Source organism: Talaromyces proteolyticus (genome assembly GCF_021365285.1).
Source record: "Talaromyces proteolyticus strain PMI_201 chromosome Unknown BGW36scaffold_14, whole genome shotgun sequence".
In the NCBI taxonomy this organism is placed as follows: Eukaryota; Fungi; Ascomycota; class Eurotiomycetes; order Eurotiales; family Trichocomaceae; genus Talaromyces; species Talaromyces proteolyticus.
In genome coordinates, this window is record NW_025764290.1 from 1,013,962 (window position 1) to 1,041,508 (window position 27,547).

Consider the following 27,547-nt stretch of genomic DNA (forward strand, 5'->3'; position numbering starts at 1 on the left):
AGAGATACGATGGGTTACCCATCCATAGGGGACTATGGATTGATTGGAGACATGCATACATGCGCGCTCATTAGTAAATATGGAAGTATCGATTTCATGTGTTGGCCAGTATTCGACTCACCGTCAATATTTTGCCGTCTTTTGGACATGAAGAAAGGTGGATATTTTTCAATCACCCCAGCATCAGAGAGTAAAGCAATCAGCAAGCAGAGATATCTTCCATACACCAACATGCTTGAAACTAAATGGATTGACGATGAAGGAGTCGTGGATATATGTGATTATTTTCTCGTTTCAAAAAGCAGGCCGCCTTCTGGTCCAGAGAGCGGTATTGTGTCAGGATGGTGTCCCTGTAAAGAATCAAAACACGATCGTCGCGAGGACTCCATTCGCCATTCCTGCCTTATAAGAAGAATGACTTGTGAACGGGGCAGCATGGATTTGACAGCAAGGATCTTCCCCGCGTTCAATTATGCTCGTGGCAAACATCAAATGATCAATTGTCCAAGTAGCGAATGCATCAATGGGCGTCAAATACGAACAATGATTTTCAAAAGTAATACGGAAACGATGGTGCTCGATATTTTTATCGACAGCAGCAGCGACGATAAATATGGATTTCCAGTGCTTCAACTTGAAGCAAAACAGGGAGTAGATTTCAAAGGACAAGGAATCGATGCGAAGATAACCATATCATATAAGCAATCAATTACCTTCATCGTCCGTGGCGACCGAACAGCAATCCCACAGATAGAAAATATACCCGCATACATTGGTCAAGTAGAATATGAGACCTTCAGCTTTTGGAAGAGCTGGGCAAAAAAATGCACCTTTACAGGGCACTATCGCGAGCAAGTTCTCAGAAGCCTTCTAGTATTAAAACTTCTCACCTACAGGCCCACTGGCGCCATTATTGCATCGCCAACCTTCTCCTTGCCCGAAACCGTTGGGGGTAATCGCAATTGGGACTATAGATATTCATGGATCCGCGACACTTCATTTGCCCTATACGTGCTTCTCGAAAATGGTTACAGCGAAGAAGCAGAGGAATATATGGGCTTTATTTACGATCGTATCATTCCCTCCGTCACGAGGAGAGCTGTGGAATCTCCCTCAAAACAATCACTACCAGTTGTCCTCACAATTAGAGGCGAGTGCGATATTCCAGAAATGGAATTAGATCACTTGGAAGGCTATCGATGTAGTCGGCCCGTCAGAATTGGAAACGGGGCGACATCGCACATACAAATCGACACGTTTGGAGCATTACTTGATAGTATTTATCTCTACAATAAATTTTCCGGTCCCATCTCTTTTGACCACTGGGTCGAGATAAGAAGGGTTGTCAATCAAGCCATATCCTTGCGCCACGAGTCCGACATGTCGATCTGGGAAGTACGAGGCGCCAAACAGAACTTCGTATATTCCAAAATTATGCTTTGGGTGGCTGTTGATCGGGGCTTGAGGCTATCCGAAAAGAGATCTAATCTCCCTTGTCCCGATCGCCCTATGTGGATTGCCGTACGCGATGGGTTATATGAAGAGATCATGGAAAAGGGGTTTAATAGTGAACTTGGGTTTTTCTGCTTGAGCTATGAAAATCAAGAAGTTCTCGATGCTTCGCTGCTTATCGCGCCCCTTGTACTGTTCTTGGCTGCTGATGATCCACGATTCCTGAGTACCCTAGATAACATAATGAGGACGCCTGAGGCTGGCGGGTTGACCAGCGCAAATCTGGTTTTCAGGTACGACCACAAAAAGGCAAATGACGGTTCGTTTCTCTGCAATATAGATATCCAGCGAATCAGAATTTCACTAAAATTGCTATGCAATCAGGGGTCGGAGGACGAGAAGGTACTTTCATTATGGTCACATTCTGGCTTATTGAGGCTATGAGCCGCGTGAGTTTTCTTCATCACTAGATTTTCTTATGTCTGTAACCGCTAGGTTACTTGTACAATCCATTGACGAATTTAAGGCCGCCCGAGCCAAGAGGAATATTCAAGACCACCCCAATCTGATGAAACTCCGTGACAACGCCTTTTCTTATTTTGATAACGTCATGGCTTTCTCAAACCATCTTGGCATGTTCTCAGAAGAAGTAGATATTGCCGGGGAACAAGTCGGAAACATACCCCAAGCCTTCAGTCATCTTGCCTGTGTAAGTGCAGCGATGAACTTGAAAGAATGAGAATGCTCAACACGGAAGACCTGGCACTGCTGACCTTTGGCGTGCTATACGATCTGATGCGCAGGGCTCAACGTTTGAAATTTTGCCCTAGGTGTAAAGTCAATACTGAATTTTGTTCTTTTCTTAAACAAGTACGGCTAGGAGAACTACAAAGTTACGTCACTATAAAGGTCCTAGTAAGATATAGTACTAGCCAACACTAGCGATTTTTTGTAAAATAACTTACTTCACTTGATCCAAATATGAAATATGAAATACGCCAATAAATGACACATTATCGACGTTTAAAGCCCCACATCGAGGCTAACAGCGTAGATGAAGTATTGTTTCAGGCTTTCGCTTTCTCATTCAGTCATGATGATTTCAGTCCCTTCGCCTCAAGGAACTTTGTTCCGCAGACCTCAACGATTTGCGTAATAGATGTACATGTGTTTTTGTCCTGCCATTTTACTCACCTCCCTAACAGCATTTCTTAGATTATGAAATCGTGAAAATGAAGATAGCTATTACAGGTGCTCGAGGTGGCGTTGGCAAAGAGATTGTGAAACTCTGTAGCGACTGTGGACACGAAACAGTCCAGGTTAATCGAACCGATCAAAAACACAATGGGACCCCGAACTCAGAAATGAGAACAGCCGATGTGGCGAGCGATTATAACGCGACAGTCAAGGCCTTTACTGGCTGCGATGCCGTAATTCACCTCGCCGCAATTGCGAATCCTGTCGACAAAGACCACTGGAAGGTGCATAACAACAACGTCGATGCTGCCTTCAATGGATTTCATGCTGCTGCTACACTTGGTATCAAGAAAGTTTGTTACGCATCGTCTGTGAACGCAATCGGACTCGCATTTTCTAACCAGCCATTACGATTCGACTATTTTCCTATCGATGAAGAGGCCCCTCAACGACCGACAGATCCTTATGCTCTAGCTAAGGATGAGGCAGAATATCAAGCCCAGTGTTTTGTAAACTGGTTCCCTGGCATGAAAATTGCTTGCATGCGAATCCATGAAGTGGCCGGACTGAAAAACGTGCAAAAGGATCATCAAGAAAATTGGAATGATTCAGCAGTGAAGCAGCTTTGGGGGTGGGTTCATCCTCAAGCTGTCGCTCGAGCTTGTCTCCTCGCCGTCGAAAAGGCGGAGAGCTTAAAAGGGTGCGAGATTTTCAACATAGTGGCTCCAACAACCACCCAAGAGCTTTCCTCAAAAGGTCTTGCGAATAAATATTTCCCGCAAGCTGAGATAAAAGGTGATTTTTCTAAGAACCAGGCATTTTGGTCCACTGCAAAGGCACAAAGGCTTCTTGGATGGCTTCATCACGAAATGGAGTAAAGCATTCATCATTTGTTGTAAATTATCTACGTTTTGAAGTTCGGAGTGTTTCATTACCGGTGTCTATTTGAATACTTAATTTGGCAAATTGATGTGTGTTATCCTAATAAATTTCAATCATTTCGCCTAATCTTAGATACCCTCTCTTTCAGTGACGATGTTGCAACCATATCGTTAATATACTCGCCATGAACGAGGTGTGAGAATGGTAAGTAAATGGATGAACTGGTCTCTTCAAAAAAAAAAAATGACAAATATGACGCGTCTCAATAGTACAATGAGCATATTAAACTCACCAGAGGCATCTTTTTCTTCATTTTTCCTAGAAAATTCAATCTTAGTTGGTTCTAGCATGATTCTGGTTCACATGATGTCCTCAATCATTTATCAGGGTTTGGAAATCGGAAGTAGACATCAAATTAAAGCCTCAGAGTCATTGAGAGCCGCGAGCATAAAGGGTTTCTGATTATTGAGATCTGTACAGTCCTTGTCCGCACCTGCAGCAAGGAGCATTTCAGCAACATATAAATTTCCCTGCGCGGCAGCATGAAATAGTGGAGTCCAGTTATAGTATGACCTGGAGTTCGGATCAGCTCCAGCGGAAAGGAGTATTTCCACTACTGACAGGTGTCCATTCATAGCGGCAAACGAGAGTGGTGTTTCTAAGTTTATGTCTCAAGGATCAGGATGGAGATCCACTAGACTGAGCAGTAGCTGCACCACCAATGAATGCCCCTTGCTGGCGGCGTGAAATAATGGGGTCCGCTCAGAAATATCTCTAGATTGTGGATCTACGCCCTCAACACCTAGTAGAATCTTTACGACATCGACGTGTCCATGAGATGCCGCGAGCGTCAGTGGTGAATATCGACGTAAATTTCACCGCCTGCTCGCAAATTCGATTATCCACACAATCAATTCAACATTAAGTATGAGGCGATATTGTCCAACTTTATCCATGGTATTATGCAACTGTTGGACCAATCACGCTTAATTTACAGCTAAAAAAATGGTGTTGGGAAAATTACAATAACTGGCCAAGCTAATCCATGCCTCTCTATGGCTTACACTGTTACTGAGAATAGAATATGGGAAAGTTCATGATGAAAGAATTAAGCCACTAACAGTTTGGTACTAGTTGATAGTCAAAGTTAGAGGGCTTTCATGCGATTCGGGACGTGGAAGAAACGTAAGACTCCAAGGCCTGAAATGGACGTATAGTTAAGGGCAATTCTTCTTGTACTGATAATTCAACATATGCGTGGGAATGCATCTTCGTTCTGACTATTAGTTACGGAATAGCATTGTTTCGCAAGTAATTATGATATACTCACTTACTTATGATGGCGTGGTCACTAATGCTATTATAGCCAAGGGCACTCTTATGTGTCAACTGTTACTCACAGGTATTATTACTAAAGAGAATGTGGCTCGATAGCTCATCACAGAGATAAGACCAAGTAGGGATTCAATGGCCCTTTCCTAGAAGAGAACGGAGGTGTTATCATGAGGAAAGGTATGTGGTTATAGACCGCGCAGCGGCCCGCAGTTAAACCTCTCAACTCTGGCACTAGCCATTCAATTTGAGGACTGAGGACTGAAATCTCCGCCCCTCAGAGTTGGCCCACGCGAGCTAGGACTCTCAGAGCGTAATCCAAGGGTCCGGGTATCTAAACCCTACTTTTCCACCGCTGGCTTTGGAATGAGAAAAGGCTGGTAGTATCTGTCGCCGAACAAATGACCATCTCCAACAGACAACCACCTAATCTGCGGGGCACGCAGTTGAATGAAAACTGGTGGCTCCTTTGCTCTTCGTATAAACCGCAGACTGTCTGAATCATGCAGTTCAATCCGGAGGGGTCGAAGTTGGGCAAAGTCCGGTGAGGTGCGTCGATTTGAGGTACTTGTGGATATAGTGTTTAGTTTTATGAACTTTATCTCCAACAACCCGTATACACACCTTGTCAGAATGTTTCAGTTTACATTGGTTTTAAAAACGGGACTCGATAAACGCAAGCAGCTTCACGAATAGGTCGATTTTTTTGGGGATTTTTTCAAGTCGGAAATCGCCAATTGAAATTGTCCCCCTTTTTCGGCTGAACTTTTGAAAGCTCTATTGCGAATCGATTGTATGATCACGCGTTGGACCATGTATATCAAGGAATTAAAGCGTTCGGAGAGAAGTTTATCCTGCCCAGGGGTCTGATTACGTCACCACGTGGCTCAGCAGCTCACGTTCCCGCGATTTTTGCAATATGTGAAGAAAATAATTTGATACTTAGCAACGTCATATAATATTAAATTTTTAATTTATTAAACTAATTATTTAATTATTTACTCGCGATATCGCTCTGGACGTCATATCCGGCGACCTCTACCATTTACAGTCAAAACAAGCCGAACCGTCACATCATCAGCATAACAAATGAGGCAGGCGGATCAGACATTAACCTCTAAAAGACAGAGAGCTCGTAGCAAGAAATCTAGAACCGGTTGTCGCACTTGTCGGTGAGTATGAACAATTCTAACCAATAAAGAAGAGAGAAGCCCCTAGAGTCGTATTTCATTTTTTTAATACCCAACCTTAGTGCGCGACATGTCAAATGTGACGAAACCCCAGGAGCATGTAAAAGATGCACTAATACTGGATATACTTGCGAATATGATCTTCAGACGTTGCCTCGCAGCGGGAAATCGATAGCTTTCGAGAAGGCCAAAGGCTACAAGAATCCTATTCCTTTTGCAGTCGTCAGCGGTCCAAATTGGGCGACGACCTCGGACGAACGACGATGCTTCTTACATTTCCAATATCGCACCACGCCAACATTACTAGGATTGTTTGATTCATTATTATGGCAGGAGATTGTGCTTCAAATGAGCCATTCAGAGCCAGCAGTTTACCATGCCGTAGTTGCTCTAAGCGCCGTTCACCAGGACACCGAGATGTATGGCATGCCCCTCCCTGGACAAGACCCTCAAAATAGATGGCATCAATTCGCCCTTGAGCAATGTGGGAGATCCTTTTCACTTCTTCATCGGCGCTCTCATGATCCCAGATTGAGAGAGATCATGCTACTTTGCTGTATTCTGTTTGTCCTTGTAGAGCTACTGCGAGGCCAATACGACACCGCCTTCAAACATCTACACAGTGGTTTACGGATTTTGAAAGAAGTCAAGGCTGATGAAAAGTTTAATCCGTTCTTGCTGTCGGCTTTCACTACGCTAGATATGCAGTCAATGCAATTTGGGGCAGGCGGCCTTCTATCAATCGGCAACACGATGGCCTATCAGACGAACCTTGCCGACGGCCTAGGAATAGTCCATGACTTGCAAGAGGCACGCCAAAATTTGACGGTCCTATTAAGCGCTGTTACTGATTTTCTCACACGATGTGGGTCCTTAACACAAGCCGATATAGTGGCAGAATACGAGGCTTTGCATCATATGCAGCTGCAGCACCTCTCTCAGTTGGGTCAATTCGACGACTGCTTTGAATATTTTTGTTCTTGTCACGTCTTTAACTCCAGAGAACATCGAGGAGTAAGTATAATTCGGTTATTAAATCACAGCTTCAGCTTGGCTCTCAAGACTTGTCTTTTGCGGGATGATTCTGTTTTGGAGTGCTACACCCCCGAATACAACATGCTCTTGTCGCTAGTAGAAGATGTCATAGATCACTTTGAAGACCGCCCGAGCTTCACACTAGACATTGGCATCATTCCAGCCCTTTATTTTGCGGCTATGTGGTGTGTTGATTACGAAATACGCTGTCGGGCAGTTGAAGCTCTGCAACGCTGGCCTCATCGTGAGGGCTCATTTGATTCCAATTGGGTTGCTTTCATAGCCCTGGAGCGCATGAAAACGGAATCGCTAACCGGTACTACCCTCAATGTTTTGAACGAAACCCCCAGTCATCTTGACGTGGAGAATTTCGGCCGATGGGACGATTCTCAGAATAAAAATTATTCACTAGAAATTGCATTAGACTCTACACAGTGCATGCGGAATTGGCCCTGTGTGAAGTACATCAAGCAGATTACACCTGGGACAATTAGGTACAATAGTTGAACTGAACTATCTAACTATGAATAAGATCCGCCGCCTTCTCGGCAATGGCATATACCAATGCTTGGTAGTGTGCAGTCACAGGCAATGGCAGAATACTTGCGTCTACAATTCTCAGGTTTTCAACACCCCTGACACGGAGACTTGTATCAACGACCTTGCCCATCGCGGCTGACCCAGCTGGATGGTAGAATGTGTTGCCGTTTACTTTCACTTGAGCATCAATTTCCTCATCTCTAGACTGAGCTACAAGAGCTGGGAAACCGTGCGTCGGCACTTGAGACTCAACTATATCTTTGCCTTCCGGTGTTTCTAAGAGAAGTTTGGTAACTTGTCGGATACCAGCACGAAGCGTTGCGCGATCAAATTCCGTGGCGTAGTAGTTTGGATCGATAAGGGGAGGTGTGGATGCATCCGCTGATGCGAGCGTTATGCGACCCCTTGAAGTTGGTGACATGCCCAAGACAGCCGATGCGATATGTGTGCCATCCATTGGGATAGGTACTTGGGAAATAGCCGCGCCTGCAGGCGCATAAACAATGAGCGTCTCTAAGTGACAAGAATCAGGTGCTAAATAAGGATTTCTCTCGATATCCGTTTCTCCGTCTCGCTGCAGTGCCCTAATCAAGTCGTCGCGTGGCGCTTGCAGCGTTGCAACCCAGTCACAAGGCAGCCCTATTGCATATGCTGGGCTATGCCACAATGGGGTGCCCACCGACAGCCCTCTTTCAGGATGGCGTAGCTTCCACCACTGTACGAATGCAAAATGGTCGTGAAAATTGCGCCCAACCTCAGGTACATTGACGACTTCTGTGATATTGTGTTTTGAAAGTTCTTCATGGGGCCCAATTCCCGAAAGCATGAGTACTTGTGGCGTTCGATAAACACCTGACGACACAATAACTTCCTTTTTTGCGTTGTAGACCTGGCCTCCTACGACCTCAACTCCATTTGCTACTTTCTTGCCGTCAGAATTACCAATGACCACACGCTGTACCATCGTCTCAGTAAGAATAGTAATGCCTGACAAATTTTTAATACCATATGCTTCGCTGGCAATTTGGCGTTGTCCACCGCGCCAGTTCTCGACCAATTCTCCCAAACCTAATGGTGAACCTGCATTGGCATCATCTACAGACTCAACGCCTATTCGGTTCCATGCTGCCTTTAGCGGTTCCCTTAACGGGTATTTTCGATCCGGGCTGCTCACGGAAATAGATACATTTTGTATCGGTCCACTCAAACCATGAGCGCTCTGGTCGGTATTGCGGTCGAAGTGCGTCTCCGTTTTCTTAAAATATGGCAAGAGGCCTTCATAACTCCAGCCTTTATCCCCCACTATTTCGCCCCAGCGGTTGTAGTCTGCAGCACTTCCACGGGTCCATGTTCCGTAGTTGGTTGCGGAGCAACCTCCAAGAGCTTTGCCAGCACTGTTGTAGCATTGCCGATTATCAAGATGAGCCTGAGGCACGGTGGTGTAGGCCCAGTCAAGAGGGGAGTTGTGGGCGCCAAAGCATGCAAGAGGCGACTGGGTCAGAGGATGATTAGTGACATCTGAACCCGCCTCAATGATGAGGATCTGGGTTGAGCCGTCTTTCTCGTGTAATCTAGCAGCCAGAGTGCAGCCAGCCAGCCCGCCCCCGATTATTATGTAGTCGAACGTGTAGTTAGACATTTTGCAGAAACTCCAAGATTTCGATTGAATTGACAGGATATAGGCGCACTATTCTTTTTGAGGGTCTAACAAACTATTTATCTCGTTCTCTCCGCAACTTATCAACGTTGTACATAGTGCGTACATTTATAACCATAAATCTCCACTTTGCAGCGTAGATCGATCTCAAATACGAGCTGACCAATGATATTAAGCATTCTATACCATCATTATCCATATTGGGAATGAAGGCGGGGGCCGTCATTCTTTAATGCGAACACGCCAATCAGAATCGACGCCAACATTCTTCAGCCGCCATCGAGGGAGTAAATAGCAGATAATGTTGCCTGAGTTCTGCCATCGCCCTTTTCTAGTATCGGGAGCCAGTTTCTCTAATGACGGATATATACGATGATACCCTTTTGTTGGATATTCAATTGACATGATAGCACGGTAGGGAAGCCTGTTTTTCCAGATAAATACTTATCGTGCGATCTGCCCATGATTAGAAATGTTAAGTCTTCTCTAGCCAATATCGACAATAACACCATGAAGAGAATGTTATAGTATTCTTTCTAATGCAGTCTTATTTATGATCGATCTGTATCATTATTGAAGTGATTTCTATGTAGTCAAAAGACTTTCAGACTTGTAATATCAATGTCTGATAAATTTTGAAATATACAAACCAAATTCGACTGAGCAGTTTTTCTGTCGGGACATACGTCTTGTATTCCCACTGCAACAACACTTGCATGATAAGGCCTGTATGGAGATCGTTCGGGGAAATAAGCATTCGAACTAGATCCCACTGCGATATATCTCCGATCCTTTCCAAGGGAATTTACTATGGCTACCAAAGTCCCGGACAAGTATCAGGAATATAGAATTGGGAATTTTGGGGAAGGTATTTCTGTGAAATGAATAACCTTATTTCCTGATTTTAGCAGTACGCTAAAGGCCACAGAGGCGTTGATGAATGCTATCTAAGAGGACCTAATGTTGGTAAAACTACCAAAAAATGCTTTCAAATGATTTCAAGCTGTCTGGACTATGGAACAAGGTATAAAGACGTAGCAGCCTTAAATTAGCTATGCATTCAGATTAACTATGACAAAAGGGCTGTCGAATAACTGCTATTGCGTTAAGCTACATGTGTAATATCTAGAAAGACTTCCAAATTGCATGGGTCTCAAGGTTTCCTGAAGAGGTGTTTTGATTCATCAGCATGCGACAGATGGTAATCAGTCGACTTCGCGGCGCACCACCTTTCTTAGTTGCATTCTCTTAGCTCTCCCATGCATCTTTTCCGGACATCAGAATCTAACTGAAATGGAATAATAATCCTTTTTGTTTCCAACATAATTCTTTATGAGGCCTCGGTAATAGCCCTCAACTCGTCACTCAGTGGATAGGCCTGTTCTATGGGCACCAACTTCTCCGCATCTTCCATAAGCCCTGCCTCCACCAATTCATGAATATTTCTCATTCTCTCAGTAACATCTTTAATCGACACAACCCACTCATTCAGATACTTTTGCACAGCTTGGGGTCCCAGGCCAATCTGGATCGACCGATGAGGTAGCGGCGCAAACTTCAAGTTTCGCTCAGGATCCCACTGAATTCTGACAGGAGAAGCTCTCAGTTTGGCACGCCATTCATCTAGTTTTTTATCTTTATCGCTATCACTTGCTTTCTGTTGACCGCCGTCATAGTGACTCAAACATGAGTTTCGCAATGCCCATTCAAATCCTGCTCGTGTGATTTCGATTGCCAGAACTCGCTCTTGTCCAGGCTTGGAAGCATAGCCGCAGCGATATGCCATCCAGAGAAACGACGGTTTTATCCATGTCATTCGAGACATTGAAAAAGGGGGAGAAATGAATTTCTGTGCTTCAAGGGCCGGGTTCGCGATATCGCTATTGTACGCTTGGTAGACAGTTATAGTCGTAGCTGTGTACTGGGCCCGGATGGCCCTAAAACTGTGGCGGGCGGGGCTTTGGTTCGTCGACATCGTAGTTTCCAGTTTAATATTTAAATATTTATTTTTATCTTTTGGACGCCGTTGCGCTATAGTCAAATTTTAAGAATGTCCCTCAGATATTGTTGATCGGATAGTGGTAGATATGTATGACACTAGCACAGTAAGACGATAGGATGCAATACATTACACTTGTATTTATGCCATGGGAAATTTGCTTCTCTGAAAAATGTGTCATAATTGATTTTGTGCCCCACTGTCAACACTTGAGCTCAAGTAATTGATTGGGCAGTAGCTTTATTGAATACGAGCACTTGAGGCTCAGCCGCAAAGTGTTGAACCGCAGGATCGGCAAAGGTTGGAATATACTACAGTACCACGAAGGTGGACGGTAAATGGGCCGTCCCCATATTAAAACCAATAATATTTGAGTTTTCCGCATTATTAACATGTAACGGGCCCAATGAAGTCTATATATGTATTCTTGGATCTAGTAACATTGAAATTGATGTAAATATCAACTGTTATAGAAGAGATTTATATATACATATTTGGTAGGACGGTGGACTATAAACGGTTTAACGACGGTTTAGAATTTAGGACAATAATTAAAAATCTCTTATGATGATTTTTTCTAAATGATCTATAACTCATAGTACCATCAAACAGAGGTATCACTAGTCATAAGCACATGAAGGATTATGTACAACGATAAATCAATCAACCCACCAACTCGTGACAGGCTCAGATTTCCTTGTTCAATTGTGTATTAGCCCTAGCTCATCATAAATCACGATATATACCGCCGTAGTCGTTATGTCGTTTAAAGAATGAATATATGATATTGCTGTAGACATGATCCCAGTCCGGTGACTTTTAAGACCGACTAATTCAACCGCTATCCGTATATCACGAGCGTAGATGACAGAGACGCTGGAGACGTTGCTATCTTCAGCATAATCGATATCGGAATAACTACAAATCATGCATCATGTGTACACTTTGGTTCTTTGCATCCTCTCTCACGAGGGCCAGGAAGACTTGGACTTCCTCATGGCTTCAGCTCATCACCTGAGTGAAAGCAGCAACACTGAAGGCCTAGAGCCACTCGAGAAACTGCAACATGTCAAAGGCTCATATTTCTTTCTACGTGTAAATGTTAGCGGACGACTCAGTGTAAACCTGCCGAACGGGTAGGGAATTGGCACTTGGTGAATATTGGACAGAATCCTCCGTCTCCATTGCTAGGCTAGCAATACGAAAGGTGCAAAACGAGACATGATGTCAAACTTTTCCCAACAAGACTAAAAAATGCTTCTGCCTTAATAGCTCTAGAATAACCATGGTACATATTCAGTTCAACAAAGATAGGGTAGCAAATGGAGTAGAACTGATAATCTGAATCACCTAGACGAAAGAGAGAAGAAGATGGGAAGAATATAATTCAGGCAGCAATCTCTACCGTCTACATCAAATATTGGACTCATTGTTTGCGGTGACTCAACCAGGCTTAGTGCCATTATTATTATTATTATTATTATTATTATTATTTAATCACACTTAGCTATCAATTGTTAGCGGCATCGGTGATGAGAATGATATAAAATATATTAAAAAAATATGACATGAAAAGTCAACATCGAAACTCGTCCGCTTGGCACTTGGAAATAATTGGCCGTTCCGAGGATATATTGTGACTAGAAATATCTAGATTCGATGTATATGTAATCCAATTAGCTAATTCAAAACCTAGTTCTACTGACCAGGCCAGAAAATACATGTACTTAAGCAACGTAGCCTTTCAGCTTCTCAAACTCATCCAAGCACCACTTGACCTCTCTAGCGATAAGATCCGGCTGGTACCACTGAACATTATGCCAGCTCTCCCTCGCCTCGACCATTCTGGAATTTCTGCTCAGTCTCAATTGCTTGAATTGTAACAATAGTTGGGTTGCGCCCGCTGTATCCAGATAATCCCTGACGAGCTGTCTCTCCTCTTCCGTTCCTTTGTCTGCAGCGACAGCTCTTTCAAAGGATTTTTGAAATTCCCCAGGAGAATCACCTTTAATAACAGAAACTGGTCTATCGCCTAAAGTGGTGGCGTCAAATTGTTTCTTCGACGCCAAGATTTCGGATGAAGGTATCAAGTTCTGCGCTTCGAATTTGGTAGCACTTCTTTGTCGATCTATGATCTCTGCTGGCGGTTGTTCATTTCCTAAGCCTTCACTGTTGAGAACATCTCTCCACTCTTCCTCTGTCATGGCGGGTTTTCTCTCAGTCCATAAAAATGACATATCCACACCTTCACCCATAGTCCTCATAATCGCCGGTAGTCTTTCGGGTCGGGTCTTGTAGTTTTCTTCTGTCAACGTGTCTACGAAGACCATTCCTGCGACATCTTCTGGATATAAATTAATGAACTCACGACCAGGTATTCCGGCCATTGAGTGCATAGCTATGAGATACGGCGGTTTGATATCTGCCGTTCTAAGCAATAGTCTCAATTCCTTAGCTATATTGACATAGCTCTTTGATTCGACAGTGAAAATCGATGGTACCTCTGACTTTCCCAGACCTGTACGATCGTAGATATAACAGCGGGCAAACACGGAAACATGCCTCAATACAGCGGTCCAGCTGACCGAGTTGTCGCCAAGGCCTGCGATACAGATCACAGCGGGTGTGCCTGTGGAACGAACAGGGCCAGCGGCGCGAAGATAAAGCGAGTGAGTCCCAATTGACACAAGCCCCCCAGTGTCATGTAAATTCCAGTCCACGGCAGTGGCCATGATTGATGTTCTCATGCAGCTTAGGCGATTTGCCGCATAAGATTCCTGACTTCCAAATTGTTTGGGTTAAGAATTAGAAGATACTTTCAAAGATTCATGTGGCTATGTTATTTTAATGGCTTTCCCCTCATGGTGAGACATGGTGAGACGTGAGACGGAACCCCGCCATGTTACCATCACCAATTGGTCCATTTGCTTATCAACTAATATCTTCTCCGCTTTGTTACTTTCCTAATTTTGATTTTCATCGCTTCCTATATTTTTTAGACCCATATAGACTCATGCTAGTCTCCCTTTTTCGATAGTACACACAATGTTAAAACAAAGATTTATCCCACGTCTCCAGCAGTAAGCTATTTGGATTTCCAGCCTCCTCCAGATTATCTGATCGATTTTTAAGGTAACAGCTCAGATCAAGGTAAGCCACGAAGATATGTTTTCTACTCTGTACTCCATATTCTTGCCTTAGCATAATCCTTTTCAATTTCCCGGTTGTTCCTTCTCATTAATTCAACAGCCGGGATGCTCTATAATGGGCTGTATTGAGGGTGATTGCATTCCCACAAGAGTTTGTTCACATCTTATCGCTAGATTTGATGAAACCATCAAATCTAATAAAACAGCAGGATATATTCAATGTTTGTGTCCCTCGTCCCTTGAAGAATGCAAATAACTCAGTTTTACTCTGCTGAATTTATCCTTGCTAACCTAATACTTCTCCGCAGGCTGCGGACTATGAGCAAGCTTTATCCAGATTCAAAGATGGATCAGTAATTAAACCAGTTCTCTTATGGGACTACTGCTAAGGTTCTCGAAACTACCTTTTGTAGCAAATTAGTCACACTGTAATTTTTTCTACCCACTTTTTGGAAATCTTCCTCGGGCAAGATCATTGAAGTTGAAGAGGCAAAGTGAAGGAGTATAAAGACAATATTTCAATGAAAATAAGCGTTGGTGATATGTTTGGCTGTTGAAACTTAAAACGCATTGATTAGTTTAAGTGTCATGTATAACATCCTACTAAGGATAATTGACCTGTCGGAATATACAACACCGATGTATGATACAATCAAATGGACAGACGGTATCATACTAATCAACTATATGACGAGTGAGCAATGTTGCGCATGTTCTGAGAATAGATTGGACGGATTTTTTGAATTTAAGAAATTCGATAATGACTAATAGAAACTATAGATGGTTCTACATAGCAGACAGATGGCCTCAGGAATGAAGAGAACATCGCAATTGATGCTCCACAAGTCCTAGATTTCTACCAGTATAGAATTACCCTAGGGAAAAACAGACACGATGTACTCCTTAGCAATTTTAATACTCTGCCCATATCGGCAACAAAAATGTGTCAGGAAATAATTGGATATGTCGATGTGAGCGTTCCCGTGAGAATGGGAATTTCCAAAGTTATAGTAGATCCTTTCTGTCATCATTTTTCTCCGGAATGAACTGCTCACATACAGGCTTCAATATTTCAAATGTCACCTGAAGCACGGAAGGATTATTTTTACGAGATAATAATGTCTATATATGGCAAGTGCTTTCTAAGTATTAAACAGTAGAGATGTAAGGCAATTCGATGCTTGTGGTAAATGAATCGGAAGAGGAAGGCTGTAATAATAATAATTATTATTATCATTAATCGGGTTTAACGACCTTGCGCAACTTTAAGCTATGAAGGGCTTATAATAATCTATGGTAGTTAGTCCGCTCTCCCATCTCGGTTTGCCGACCCTCAGCGCCGAAATTTCAAGTAACGCGGAGTAGACACGGATCTAGAATTTCTGCTTAACATTTTGGAGTTTCCGTATTGTATTAGCTTGTAATTAATACCCTGGTCAGATTCGCCAATGATAAGCGAGTCAATGAACATGGTCATGGTTACTAGGCTAGGCTGACGTGTTCGTACATATTTCCGCATATTTTTAAAGGCACACAAGCGAAGCAAGCATATGAGACTTACCCAAACACAGACCATGCATATTAATTTTGAATGATCGAACTGAATTTGCCGTTATGCACATCTCAATGGTTTTGTGTTTATAATGGAAAGTTTCCCCATGCCAACTTTCAACGGCTAATATTCGCACCCACACTTTTTATACTAGGGACCTTCTCTTTTATTGTTTCACAGCCCTAAACTTTATTGCTGGGTCAAATGGACTCCTTCTTCCTTCTGACCGCAGCAAGCGGCGCAAGTGCGCATATTCTGTTATATCGTTTTGGCGAGTGGGATGTCGAAGCACCTAGTCTCGTGGCGAAATACTTTATTCTGTTTGTAATATTCATTGGTATCGAAAAGTTCAACGTGGTCAATGAATACAAATCGGTCATTTCATTGCCACCCGGCTGGTCGGCCAAACTGGTTGGGTATCATATTCTGGGCATTTATCTGAGCATGATTATCTATCGAATAGTTTGGCATCGGTTAGCTAGATATCCGGGACCGTTCTTTGCGAAATTATCGAACTTCTACGTTACTTTGCTCTCCGCGAAAGGGCTACATCTTTATGAAGAGGTGGAAAAACTTCATAAGCAGTATGGGGACTATGTGCGACTTGGTAAGGCCTGTGATCACTTATGAATTAATGTTTAGTTGATTTGTTGTTTTGTGTTAAACCGCTTTTATTGTTTTATTAGGTCCGTCAGAATTGTCTATAAACGACCCCGAAGCGGTCAGACATATCTACAGCAGCCAAGCAAAAGTGGGCAAGGGAGTTTGGTACACAGTCCTCGAGCCTCGCGTATCCGTTCATATGGAGCGTAACAAGCAAGAGCATGCGCGGCGGCGAAAAGTCTGGGATCAGGCTTTCAGCTCCAAGGGTAGACAAAAAATTCTTAATCCTATGGATTTCTCTTTAAAAGAATAACACAGTTAATATGACTGTAGCTTTGCGTGATTATGAGCCCCGTGTCAGTCGCTATACAAATCAACTTTTGAGCGTCATTCAACAAAATTCTGGCAATCCGATTGATGTCAGTCGATTATTCAACTATTTCAGTTTCGATGTCATGGGAGACCTCGCTTTTGGTAAATCGTTCAACATGCTTATTGATGGGCGAGATGACTACTTCTTAAAACAGCTCCATGCTGATATGGGAAGCATTGGGTATTTCAGTCATTTGACCTGGTTGTTTCCATTTTTTAAACGGATCCCGGTGCTGAATGCGGATTATCTCAGGTTTTGGAAGTGGGTTGGTGATCGAGTTCAGGAGAGAATCAAGGTCAGTTTATCACTGTTATCGTCTAGCAGGCAACATCGTCAAGGTACATATGTATGAAAGATATAGATCAGAGATATAATAAGGAACTACAGAATACACCAAGCCGTGCAGATATCTTTACCTGGCTCCTTGATGATTTTGAAAAGAAACCAAAAACGAAAAGAAGTCAGCTTGACCTCGATGGAGATGCGTATCTCATTGTCGTCGCTGGGAGGTAAGAAAGCTTCTAAATATGACAATTCTCTATGGCTCATTGATTCCGATTATAGTGACACAACTGCCGCAATAATGACGAGTCTTTTCTTTCAATTAGCTACCGACCCTCAATGGCAGACTAAAATCCAACAGGAATTGAATACTTTATCTGAATTGACGAATGACCAGCTGCTTGGAATAAAGCTTCTTGATGCTCTCATTTACGAAACGCTCCGACTGCATCCAGCCGTTCCATCGGGGACACAACGGATGACACCTCCTGAGGGCATCACAATCGGTGACCAGTATATTCCTGGCGATGTCATGGTCTGTATCCCATCGCATACGATGTTCAGAGGTTAGCAACAGCCGGCTTGTATCTCGATTCACTATTCTAATCTGGCTGTTTGGCTAGACGAACGTGTTTTCACTCGCCCTCTAGAATTCATTCCCGAAAGATGGACTACAAAGTCCGAGCTTATCAAGGAACCATCTGCATTTATTCCATTCAACGGTGGTATGATCATGTCATGCTTTTGATTTCATTATATAGAAACACGGAACCATTTCGGATGTTAACAATGTAATCTAGGCCCATATGTTTGCGTGGGAAAGCAGCTCGCCCTAATGGAACTACGCCGGGTGACTGCTGAAATATTGACCCGGTATAATGTTGCACTTGCCCCTGGCCAAACTGTATCTGGTTTTTTAAATGGTAAAAGAGATGCATTTACATTGGTAACGCCGCCACTACAACTATTGTTTCGGGAACGGAAGAAGGGTAATAAATAATGCAGGAATGATGCAGACTCGTTCAAGTCGCACTTTATACGAAATATACATGTATAACCGTGGCAGATAATCATTATTTATCTCAACTGTTTTCCACATTTCTTCTCTCTATTTACCAGTCTTGCACAAGCGCGGTAACATTTGAAGTAGGTAGACATTTTTACACACATATTGCTCATTTCATGTTGATTACAACAGTCTACATTTAGTTGTTCATTCCCAGGCCAGATCTAGTTATTCTATCATCTTCTGATACCATGGTATTTGTATTATTTGCCTCCTCTGATGAGGACTATTTATGTTCAGATTGGTACTAACCCTGACGCTATCCTATTCACCCATCGCATAATCCTTAAGACTTGGAATGGTCAGATATTGCTACTATTGAGACTATATTAAGACTTCAAGTCCTGTATCATAAGTGCTAAATAGGAAATATAATGTATGACCGGGATAGAATTACTCATGCAAACATTCAAGGATAAACTTGGGGCATTCCTAAAACCAGTGCATTTTTGCCTGGTATGCCTGTGCCGAACACCAAAATTAACCGCATTCTTTAACGCTGGTAGCTCGGAGAAATCTGGAAAGAAACAGCAAACAAATCTAGTTCTGTCGTTAAACCTAAAATTCACTTCGCGCATTCAAGGATCCTTGGTATAAGGCGGTGGCTGTACGTCTGCGATTGCAAATGACGGCACTATATCCGGGCTTTGGGGACGGACGAAACGGGGAGGACTATTGCCTTTCCTTGACATAGGGGGTAATATTTGAAACTCCCCCTGTTTGCTCAGGGTAAACTGTCTATTGCAAAAAGACAGATTTGCTTTAATTTTCAATGTATGGGTGATTGCTATGTCCGACATCTTAACGTCAGGACAAATATGTGAAGGGACCTTCAGGCCGTCACTCGCGTAGTCACCGATACAAAGACCCTCTACAGGCGGCAAGCCATCCCCTTTCATATGCCGCCATGACTCGTCTTGGGTTAAGTTGTGAAAAGTGTGTGATATCGGAAGGGGATGTTTAGTAAGAGCATAAACCCGCATAGCCTGCGTCTCAGTCTGGAACTCATGCTTCTTTCGATCTATCCAGACCTCGCACTAGGATATAACAGTCACCACCACATTGGTTAAGTATACCTTTGGCTGGTATCTCTGAATATCGGTGTAGGCAATACTCAAATAAACCGGGAGCAGCTGGCCATGGACGTAGACGGTAGGGAATGTCAGTCTCGCGCGGAATGTTGGAGGATCCTTATACGACGAGAATCTCGGAGACGGTCCGTAGAATTTCTGCTCTTTAAGCCAGTACCGGTAATATGGCTCTGGGCTATCGTAAGATGGGACATAAATCAAAGGTAATGTTGAGCTTAAATTAGGGCTATGGTATAGCGCCCATTCCGGGTATTCGAGGCTGGCCTCTAGCTTGTATTCTACTTTGGCCAGACTCCCTGTACGGGAGTTGTCATGTTCGAGCAAGCATAAGCTCGGTGGGAGAATATCATCCGCGTTCACCTCAAAGGTAGCTCGTGATTGGGATGGAAAAGTGAATTCAAAATGCCATTTGTACATCCCACCTGCAATTCCGAAAGGGAACTTGTATAGATTTTTGCTCTTATGAAAGAAGATTGTATCGCCGGTATAGGACTTGCTACCTGCTCGGCTTTGATATTTCGTGTACGTGCAGCCGGTGAATGAGATTCTGGTGACTGTACCGCTCTCGATGTATTCGTCCGTATCGAGGAGGACATATCCTTGTATTCTATCTCCAGCAACATAACGCCTGTTTTTCTTATTCCTAAGAATTATGCGTAAAGCTTCAGACATTCTGGAAATGTTCACAAATTGGGCCACTCAAACCAGTGGATTCATCAACAACATATTCTATTTAGTGGGTAGATCAAGATCATATTCCAAAGCACAACACCATATTTAAATGACAGCTGACTAACCTACACTGCCTCATTATACAGTTTGCGTCGGTTTAATTCGGAATGGTGAAGATGACGCCAAGTACTTGGCAAGGCTATTTCTTGCCTTGGACTTTACTCGGGCAACCACCTATAACTATTAGCGGGGGCGGAGTATTGTTCATCTTGCCTTATCCTTGGACCAAACGAGGGAAGGACGTAATGATTTCTTTCGTGTAAATGATCGCCATAGAATATTTTCCAGTACATATATATATTAAACGGCTCTAACGATATCAGATACTGCAAGCCACAGCATCCACCTCTTGTCACGGTAATTCTTAGAATCTACCTCTCTTCTAACAAGGCAGTAATTTCACTGAGACGCTGGTCTCGGTTATCAAGAGGAGAAAAAGAAGACCGGAGCTCTCGTAAATTAGGACAAGATCTTGACACCTCTGCCTCGCATATAGCTAATCCCGGGTGTGAGCGTTGTGAGAGCGACGATGTACATAGACAGAGGTGAAGGATTCACCCCACCAAAACAAAAAAAGGACATACAGTAGCTGAGATTCGCTGGTGGTCACCCACTATACAACCCAGTTCTTATTCGGATTCGTAGAACGGCCCGCCGGCTACACATAGCAAAGTCTAATCTGCAATGAATAACCACTTTTTCGTATTTGCTTCTTAGTTATATAACATTCAAAAATTGATCGATCAAGCTAAAATAAGTAAAGATTAAATCCAAAAAAAACATACAACAGCTGGGATTCGCTGGTGGTCACCCACCCAACTACTAACCAGCCGGCGTGTGGCTTAAGTACGGCTGAGCGGACGGGAAGCCCTGTTTTCCACACCCTATGGTCGTATGTGATAGACGATGCAGAGAACTCGTTCCTTGTAGACAGCTTGCTATACGTCAAACCATTCCGGATGACAATTAACTATACCGTAGCTCTATTAAGATCATTTTGCGGCCCCTTTGTAAAAGTAGGATTAGGGTTAGAGATACATCGTTCCAGCCATATGGGATATAAACTGCTAATCGGCATGTTCCTGCTCCAATCCTGGCTCTTTTGCAATTCGCCCGTGCCCAAATCCTGATTTTCGAAGATATTTCCTCAATGTAGCCGCCGAGACATCGATACCAGTGCGTTGACGCAGATCAGCAAAACTCAGACCGGGATCGCGCTTTGTTTCTAGCAGAATACGTCGCTCATCCCTTGCAGATAATGCCTTGGGCCGGCCAGAGCGAGGAAGTGACTCTCCATTACGGCGTTTGGGATGTTGTATAGTCGTTGATTTTACCGTCGACGCGGGAATTTGTAGTTGACGCGCAATATCTGCAATTTTGACGTTATTTTTGTAGTATGCTATAATTTGGCCACGGAGGTAGGGAGTTAACTCTTTTCCTCTGTTGGAATTGGAGTCAGGTTGCTTTAAAGGCGTGCGTGGCATGCTTCAAGTCACTGTTGAGGGTGTTGATATATAATGTCAACATTGACGCGGTCGCGCGAGACACTTTAGCGCGATTGTACTTAAAAATCAGCAGGAGTGATCAAAGTTATTCACTTGCTAATGTTTAGTGAGGTAGAACATCGAAAGAACTACATTTACACGTGCATAGTCACCACATCTACCGCGACCATGATTAGGCTGGAGAAAAGTTGCGCTAGTATTGCAAGTGCAAGTTTCATCTCCCATGAAGTCATTTACATAACATAGTAACTACCAGACCACCCACAGGTGAGATGTGGAGTATGGTTTAGCTGTGTTTAATCGTTATTTTAGTGATCTGTCCAATTGCAATACCAAGTGTAATAAATTATTCTCAATATACATTCAATTCATCATTGCTATAACCGGCAATCGAATCATCATACTACGTAGTTAATACAAGGACACAATGCATCCAAACCCTTGCCAACCCATCCCTCAAACAAAAGAAACCAATATCCATCATAAGATCATTCCCATAAAGCAACTAATCACTATCACTCAAACTATCCCTCCTCCGTCGTCCACTGCCATCACGATCCCGACGATATCCCTTGGTCAATCCCGGGATCGGGTGGTGGTAGGACTTTGTGCCAGCGTCGTCTTCAGTGTCAACAGTCGAGTATTGATACTCAGAGTTTGTGCCGCGGGACGAAAAGTCTAGTGGCTCGGTGTATCCGCCCGGCATGGAGCCGCGAGGAGCCTCACGTTTGCGCGGACTGTTATGGCGAGAGCGACGGCCGTCAGTAGTAGCCTGCTGCTGCGGTCTCTGCTGGCGACGAGTCTCACGACGCGCGTGCGTGGGGTCAGGGATGAGATGCTCTTCTGCAGCAGCCTGGCTGATGACATCCTCATTACCTGCGGTGAATGAAAACCCTGAAACGTTGCGCGTGTCCCGATGGTGGCGGTCCTCTGAGTATCGAGGATGATGACGGTGTTGCTCGTGCATCTCACTCTCGGTATATGCCGTCGGGGGCGAGCTAGGGGTGTAATCAGTGCCATAATACGTCGTATCACCCTGGGCGTTAATCCCACCCACGCGCGCGGGTTTCTCCTTCCGATACGCGCGCATGTCATCATCGCCCTGGCCTTCCCAATTCTCTTCCTTTCTCTTCCGCAGCAATTTCTCTTTCGCAGTCTCTCTAAACTTCTTCTTCCGGCGCGGCTGCTGCCCCTTTTCATTCGTCACCGTCGTCGCTGTCTCAGTCATATCCGTGACCGTGCCACCATCATCAGTATATCCATTGATGCTGCCGCCACCCAGCTTTGTGCTCTTCGTTGCGTTACTCAGAGTCTTCCCATCGGGACCCTTGCGGCGCAGGACAGTGGATTTGTAATCCTCCCAATCCCCCCTCCGCCACACAAATCCGCCGTTTTTGGCCCAGAAGAAAAACCAGATGCTGGCGATGACGAAGCTGGCGCCGAGGATGGCGAAGAGTGCGAGCATACCTTGCATGTTAATGTTGGTAGGGCTTATGGAACCGCTGCCCGCGGAGGATCCGGCGCTGGTTGTGGTGGAGGATGTTGAGCGGGCGGCGAGGGTTTTCGTAATGTCTGAGGGTGTGGTAGGTGTGGTCTGGATGATGTCGATGTCGTTGAGAGCGACTGGCTCACCCTGGTCCCCTATAGGGTCAGGGATTGCAACCACAGGAGGCATGATGAGAGTCGAGAGCCTGAGCTCAAGACGGGCCCTGGATAGACAGCAGGTTAGTCGAGGTGGTCGAATGCATGTTTGTCAAGAGACCCAGCTTACTCTATATATCAGAGCTGCCCCTCCACTTAACCACGATAAATCAAGCTTAACCCAAGAATGCAGCGAACCGCAGCCGAGTGCTGTCAAGTGGATGCGAGGTAGGAATGCGAATCCACCCCTCGATGGTTATCCTATAGACACTCAGCAGACGATAACAGAGCAAAGACGAGATTCACCGCATGAAAGAAACACAGTGTCGAGGTTTGTTATTTTATCCCCAGGGCAGAATGATCGATGCCCACCGCTGTCACAATGTGAAATGTGGTGGTTGGAATCGAAGAGGCTGGGCAGCCTGCGGCGCTTTGTTTGGGCGCTCGTTGTTATGGGCAACCACTGCTTATGTCATGGATTTAGTCACGTGCCCGGCCCGTCCGCCCGCAGTGGAACCCTGTATTACCATGGATCGAAGGGAGCTAAGATAGAGCTTAGATAGGAGATAACCATTCCTTAATTTTTAATCTGCGGTTGGTCTTGGAAGGTATACACCGAGGAATTAATGGTTGATCAGCGATCGCTCGCGTGGAATTACAATATCTGAACATCTCAAAGTACATCGACAAGAACCAATTCCAGGACAACTTCCTAGCGTTGTAGAAAATACATAGCCTGGCCAGACGCAATGATGTACAACTGAACAACTGAACGGCTCGACAACGCAAAAAAGTCACACAGTATCGATTCGATCACTGGGAAGTCGGACAATGATAAAGGGCCGACAAAAGTACAGCGATGCAGAGTAAGAGAAGGCTAGAGGGGTATACAGGGTATATAGTGTTGAAGTGAGTAGATGGGCAAGTATCAGTTTAAGATAAGAGAAGAACAGCTAAACATGCAGAATCTGGGAATCAAATATGCAATGCAAAACAACGGTACGGGGAAAGATCAACAAAACATTATCATCATCATCAGGGTCATACAGGCATAATGAAAAACAGACATGATTTATGCAAGACGTCAAAAAAAGCGCTCAAAAGAACAGAACCCAATGGTCATTACATCGTACAGTCGTGCCACCATGATAAGATCGACAAACAAAAGAAAAACAAGTTTCCATCCAACCAAAACGTGGCGAAAAACACTTTTGCTTAGTTTGCTTTTCGATTTCAGCTGGACAGAGACGAGATGCTCTTTGTAATTCTTATTTCTCCTCGTAGAGGCAGACCAAACAACCAACTTTTAGTCATCCTTTTCCCATAAAACGCAAAACAATAACAACCTCCCAGTTTTTGAAGTCATAATAATTCGCTCTCGGCTGATACACAATAGTTGTTTAACGACCGCTGAAAGTGGAACGGCTTGAGCGACGAGAGTTTCGGTCGGACCGTCGGTCGTCGCGAGGCCGTCGCCCATCCTCGACTTCTCGCCGGCTGCTAGCAGATGTAAATTCAGATCCTGCAGGCATGATGTACTTCTTGGGTCGACGGCCTTCAATATTCAGGCCAATCGCACCCTGTTCATCAGTGCGCAGGTGAATCGTTTTGCCGCTAACTGAGCCCTGAGGGAAAGTCATGGTCATTCCATTCATAGTCATTGTGAAACTGCTGTCATCATCAAAGCGCGAACCAACACCACTTCCATCTCGCGTACGAGCATCGCTGCCACGGCTGCTGTTCGAGCGACTCTTCTGGCTACCACTGTCGCTGTCTTGGCGCTGGGCAATCTTGGCTTTAAGTCGCAAAGCGTCAGCAGTCAGCGGGACACCAGTCCGGCCAGACTTCGCTGCCTGGTACTCCTCAGCGCTTCGATGCTTTTGCTCCAAATCAATCGGCAGTTCGCGACGAGGTTCTCGTTGAGGTTGATGTTCATCATCGTAATAATTGGTACGTCGACGTGAGCCCTCAATGATACGCCGCGCGCCATCAGGTGCATGATAAGACGTTCTTCTAGTAGCCTTCATGCTCTGACTACGCTCGGGTACACCGGCGATCTTGCGGATTTGCTGATGTGGCAGAGCTTGTTTCAGATCGGACAAGTCCCAAGAGTCTCGTGAATGAGACATGCGACGACTGGTGGGAGGCACGCTTCCTGTCGTCATTGATTTTTGGGGAGGCTCGGGACGCTTCTGGATGATCTTGGGCGCTTTGGCTTTGGGTTTCGGTGCTGGAGGCGGTGGCGGTGGCATGCGGTAGTAATCCTCATCTAGTCCCTCCGTCTCAACTGGCCGGCGACTCTCAGATGGCCGGCGAGAGCGGTGTTCTCTTGAAATCTGGCGTTCCAAGAAAGATCCATCCTCGAAGGAAGCCTTAGGGGTAGTGTGTTCTATCACAGGCCGTCCATAGACCGAAGAACGACGGCGCTGTTCTTTTGGTCTGGATACGGACGATGCGCGTTGCTTTTCAAACACTTGTTGGTAGGGCGAACCTGGTTCGGCATAGTACTGCTGGTGTGGGGTCGAGGGCATGGTATGGTACGCAGAAGGGGCCGGGGGAGGTCCTTGCTCATAGGGGGTCGCTGGCAAGGCACCGGGGTTATACATGGCATTCGGCATTCCAGCGTGGTAACTTAGAGGCCGTTCATCCATATTGTAAACAGAAGCACGACTGGGGCGTCGTTGACGCTGAGTCGACTGAGCTATATGCATCTCCGGTCCATGTCCCTGTGCATGTCCATAAGAAGGGTAAGGGTATTGTCCTGTCTGAGGGGACTGAGGGGGTATATCCTGAGTAGGAGTAGATTGCTGGTAGTAATAGTAGGAAGAGTAGTCCACGGGAGCGGGTACTGGGTATCCAGGAGCATTGGGGTAGCCATTGGCATAAGCCCAGTAAGCATCGGGCTGGGCATGCATGTTGATGCTCTGACGCCTCGACGTGGAAGAAGACCGTGGAGGCGGCGCGGCCCTGGCATTCATGTGCATCATATCAGCAGAGGCACGCTTCTCTTGACGTTGTTTTCCCTTATCCTTTCGGCCTTCTTTCACGCGGACGGCTTCAACGGGTCTGCTGGCGGCAATAGTGTCCAGGGTCAAGGGCATAGGACTGGGCCGGGCACTTGCACGAGACTGACTGCTATTACCGGTGGCCGCGGTACGGCTGGAATAGCCCGAGTCGCTGGCAAAGTCAATAGGCACGCTGTCCAATGGCACAAGGGCAGTCTTGGATCGCTTCGCTGCAATATGAGCGCTCTGGCGGGTTTGAGGAATAACACTGTCTGCGTCGTCATCGTAGTCTTCGATATAAGCAGGAGCAGGTTTTTGCGGAACTTTTCTCGCCATGTTGCAACGGCGCGGCAGGTTTTTATTTCGTTCGGCAAGGAGGTGACCACAGTGGGCTCCAGCTTCTGCCCAATGCTGCTGCGAGCAGACTGTGGGCGGGACCCTGCTGTGTCTGGGCCAGCTGATCACAGACTATGGCAGGCAACAATGGGGCTCAGGATGTTGTTAACGACCGGCGGCGCTTCTGAATCGATTGTCAATATCCACAGTCGGATCCTTCTCCATCGAAAACTGGCGGGAAGAGTCTGGAACTAGAAGATGAGCAACAGAGATGAGTCACGGCAAGACGACTCTTCTGGCAGGCTGTGAATGGGCGACGATGGGTGCTGGCTGGGTAGGGAAAAGCCCGTGCAGACAGCGGTTGAATGATCTGGCAGACTGACAGAGGCGGCGGTGGGGTTGGGTGGAGTGTCTGGGATTAAACACAATCGCAGTTGCAGAGCGCAGGAGTACCAAAACAGCAAAAGCGCCTGACAGAATATAGGACAGGAGGGGTGCGTGAAGAAACTAGGCTGTCCCAGACAATGGCGTAGGTGAGGCGGGCAGATCGGAGGTCAAGTCAACAAAGGTAGGAGGGCGAGCGAAAAGCTTCCGTGCGGCCAAGACGATCGTAAGCAGGACAAAAATTTATGTCGCTCGAGCGTAAAATAAATCGCGTATTTTTTAGTTCGACGTGAGGCTGTACGTCGCAGAACGGGGGGCGAGTGCGACAGACGAGACGACAGACAAGACGACAGAACAGGGCAGGGAGCAGCAGGAGCAGAAGTGTCGTGGTGAGTTGTTAGTAGCTGCTGACGGCAGGTAGAGCGCAGACTGCGAAGACAGACACTAAACACTAGACACCCGACAGCAGCAGGCTGACTGTGAGAGAAGAAAAAAGCGGGTGAGTGGAGGATGCAGTGGAGAGGGGATGCGAGGGAGTTGCCGC

The 27,547-nt window shown here is 45.2% G+C and overlaps 10 protein-coding genes across 10 annotated transcripts; 4 read left to right on the plus strand and 6 right to left on the minus strand.

The window, feature by feature from the left end:
* Positions 1–9: 9 nt before the first annotated feature.
* On the plus strand, positions 10–2,191 carry BGW36DRAFT_307730 (Six-hairpin glycosidase-like protein; the record flags this gene model as incomplete). The annotated part of the gene is made up of 3 exons (XM_046212261.1): positions 10–1,771; positions 1,837–1,905; positions 1,989–2,191. The coding sequence occupies 3 exons, from the start codon at positions 10–12 to the stop codon at positions 2,189–2,191; spliced, it is 2,034 nt and encodes a 677-aa protein (XP_046066441.1).
* A 493-nt stretch (positions 2,192–2,684) lies between these two features.
* On the plus strand, positions 2,685–3,527 carry BGW36DRAFT_307077 (uncharacterized protein; the record flags this gene model as incomplete). The annotated part of the gene is made up of 1 exon (XM_046212208.1): positions 2,685–3,527. One exon carries the CDS (start codon positions 2,685–2,687, stop codon positions 3,525–3,527), a length of 843 nt encoding a protein of 280 aa, XP_046066442.1.
* A 2,291-nt stretch (positions 3,528–5,818) lies between these two features.
* BGW36DRAFT_420574 (uncharacterized protein) lies at positions 5,819–7,582 on the plus strand (the record flags this gene model as incomplete). Its single annotated transcript, XM_046219508.1, has 3 exons — positions 5,819–6,035; positions 6,116–7,404; positions 7,524–7,582. Exons 1-3 carry the CDS (start codon positions 5,953–5,955, stop codon positions 7,580–7,582), a joined length of 1,431 nt encoding a protein of 476 aa, XP_046066443.1. The 5' UTR covers positions 5,819–5,952.
* Positions 7,583–7,605: 23 nt separating this feature from the next.
* On the minus strand, positions 7,606–9,267 carry BGW36DRAFT_307205 (uncharacterized protein; the record flags this gene model as incomplete). Its single annotated transcript, XM_046212221.1, has 1 exon — positions 7,606–9,267. The coding sequence occupies one exon, from the start codon at positions 9,265–9,267 to the stop codon at positions 7,606–7,608; it is 1,662 nt and encodes a 553-aa protein (XP_046066444.1).
* Positions 9,268–10,615: 1,348 nt separating this feature from the next.
* BGW36DRAFT_433114 (uncharacterized protein) lies at positions 10,616–11,260 on the minus strand (the record flags this gene model as incomplete). The annotated part of the gene is made up of 1 exon (XM_046221224.1): positions 10,616–11,260. One exon carries the CDS (start codon positions 11,258–11,260, stop codon positions 10,616–10,618), a length of 645 nt encoding a protein of 214 aa, XP_046066445.1.
* A 1,529-nt stretch (positions 11,261–12,789) lies between these two features.
* BGW36DRAFT_390304 (Alpha/Beta hydrolase protein) lies at positions 12,790–14,133 on the minus strand. Its single transcript, XM_046217463.1, has one exon. It carries the CDS (start codon positions 14,029–14,031, stop codon positions 13,012–13,014), a length of 1,020 nt encoding a protein of 339 aa, XP_046066446.1. The 5' UTR covers positions 14,032–14,133; the 3' UTR covers positions 12,790–13,011.
* Positions 14,134–15,976: 1,843 nt separating this feature from the next.
* BGW36DRAFT_390307 (putative cytochrome P450 oxidoreductase) lies at positions 15,977–18,418 on the plus strand. Its single transcript, XM_046217464.1, has 7 exons — positions 15,977–16,592; positions 16,672–16,854; positions 16,922–17,256; positions 17,349–17,470; positions 17,526–17,809; positions 17,867–17,968; positions 18,044–18,418. Exons 1-7 carry the CDS (start codon positions 16,190–16,192, stop codon positions 18,241–18,243), a joined length of 1,629 nt encoding a protein of 542 aa, XP_046066447.1. The 5' UTR covers positions 15,977–16,189; the 3' UTR covers positions 18,244–18,418.
* Positions 18,419–18,887: 469 nt separating this feature from the next.
* BGW36DRAFT_441038 (uncharacterized protein) lies at positions 18,888–20,072 on the minus strand (the record flags this gene model as incomplete). The annotated part of the gene is made up of 2 exons (XM_046221547.1): positions 18,888–19,346; positions 19,386–20,072. The coding sequence occupies 2 exons, from the start codon at positions 20,070–20,072 to the stop codon at positions 18,888–18,890; spliced, it is 1,146 nt and encodes a 381-aa protein (XP_046066448.1).
* A 1,883-nt stretch (positions 20,073–21,955) lies between these two features.
* Positions 21,956–23,480, minus strand: BGW36DRAFT_67915 (uncharacterized protein). The gene is made up of 2 exons (XM_046222513.1): positions 23,409–23,480; positions 21,956–23,346 (listed from the first exon to the last, which is right to left on the minus strand). The coding sequence occupies exon 2, from the start codon at positions 23,310–23,312 to the stop codon at positions 22,143–22,145; it is 1,170 nt and encodes a 389-aa protein (XP_046066449.1). The 5' UTR covers positions 23,313–23,346; positions 23,409–23,480; the 3' UTR covers positions 21,956–22,142.
* A 1,198-nt stretch (positions 23,481–24,678) lies between these two features.
* On the minus strand, positions 24,679–26,619 carry BGW36DRAFT_364891 (uncharacterized protein; the record flags this gene model as incomplete). The annotated part of the gene is made up of 1 exon (XM_046214601.1): positions 24,679–26,619. The coding sequence occupies one exon, from the start codon at positions 26,617–26,619 to the stop codon at positions 24,679–24,681; it is 1,941 nt and encodes a 646-aa protein (XP_046066450.1).
* Positions 26,620–27,547: the final 928 nt, after the last annotated feature.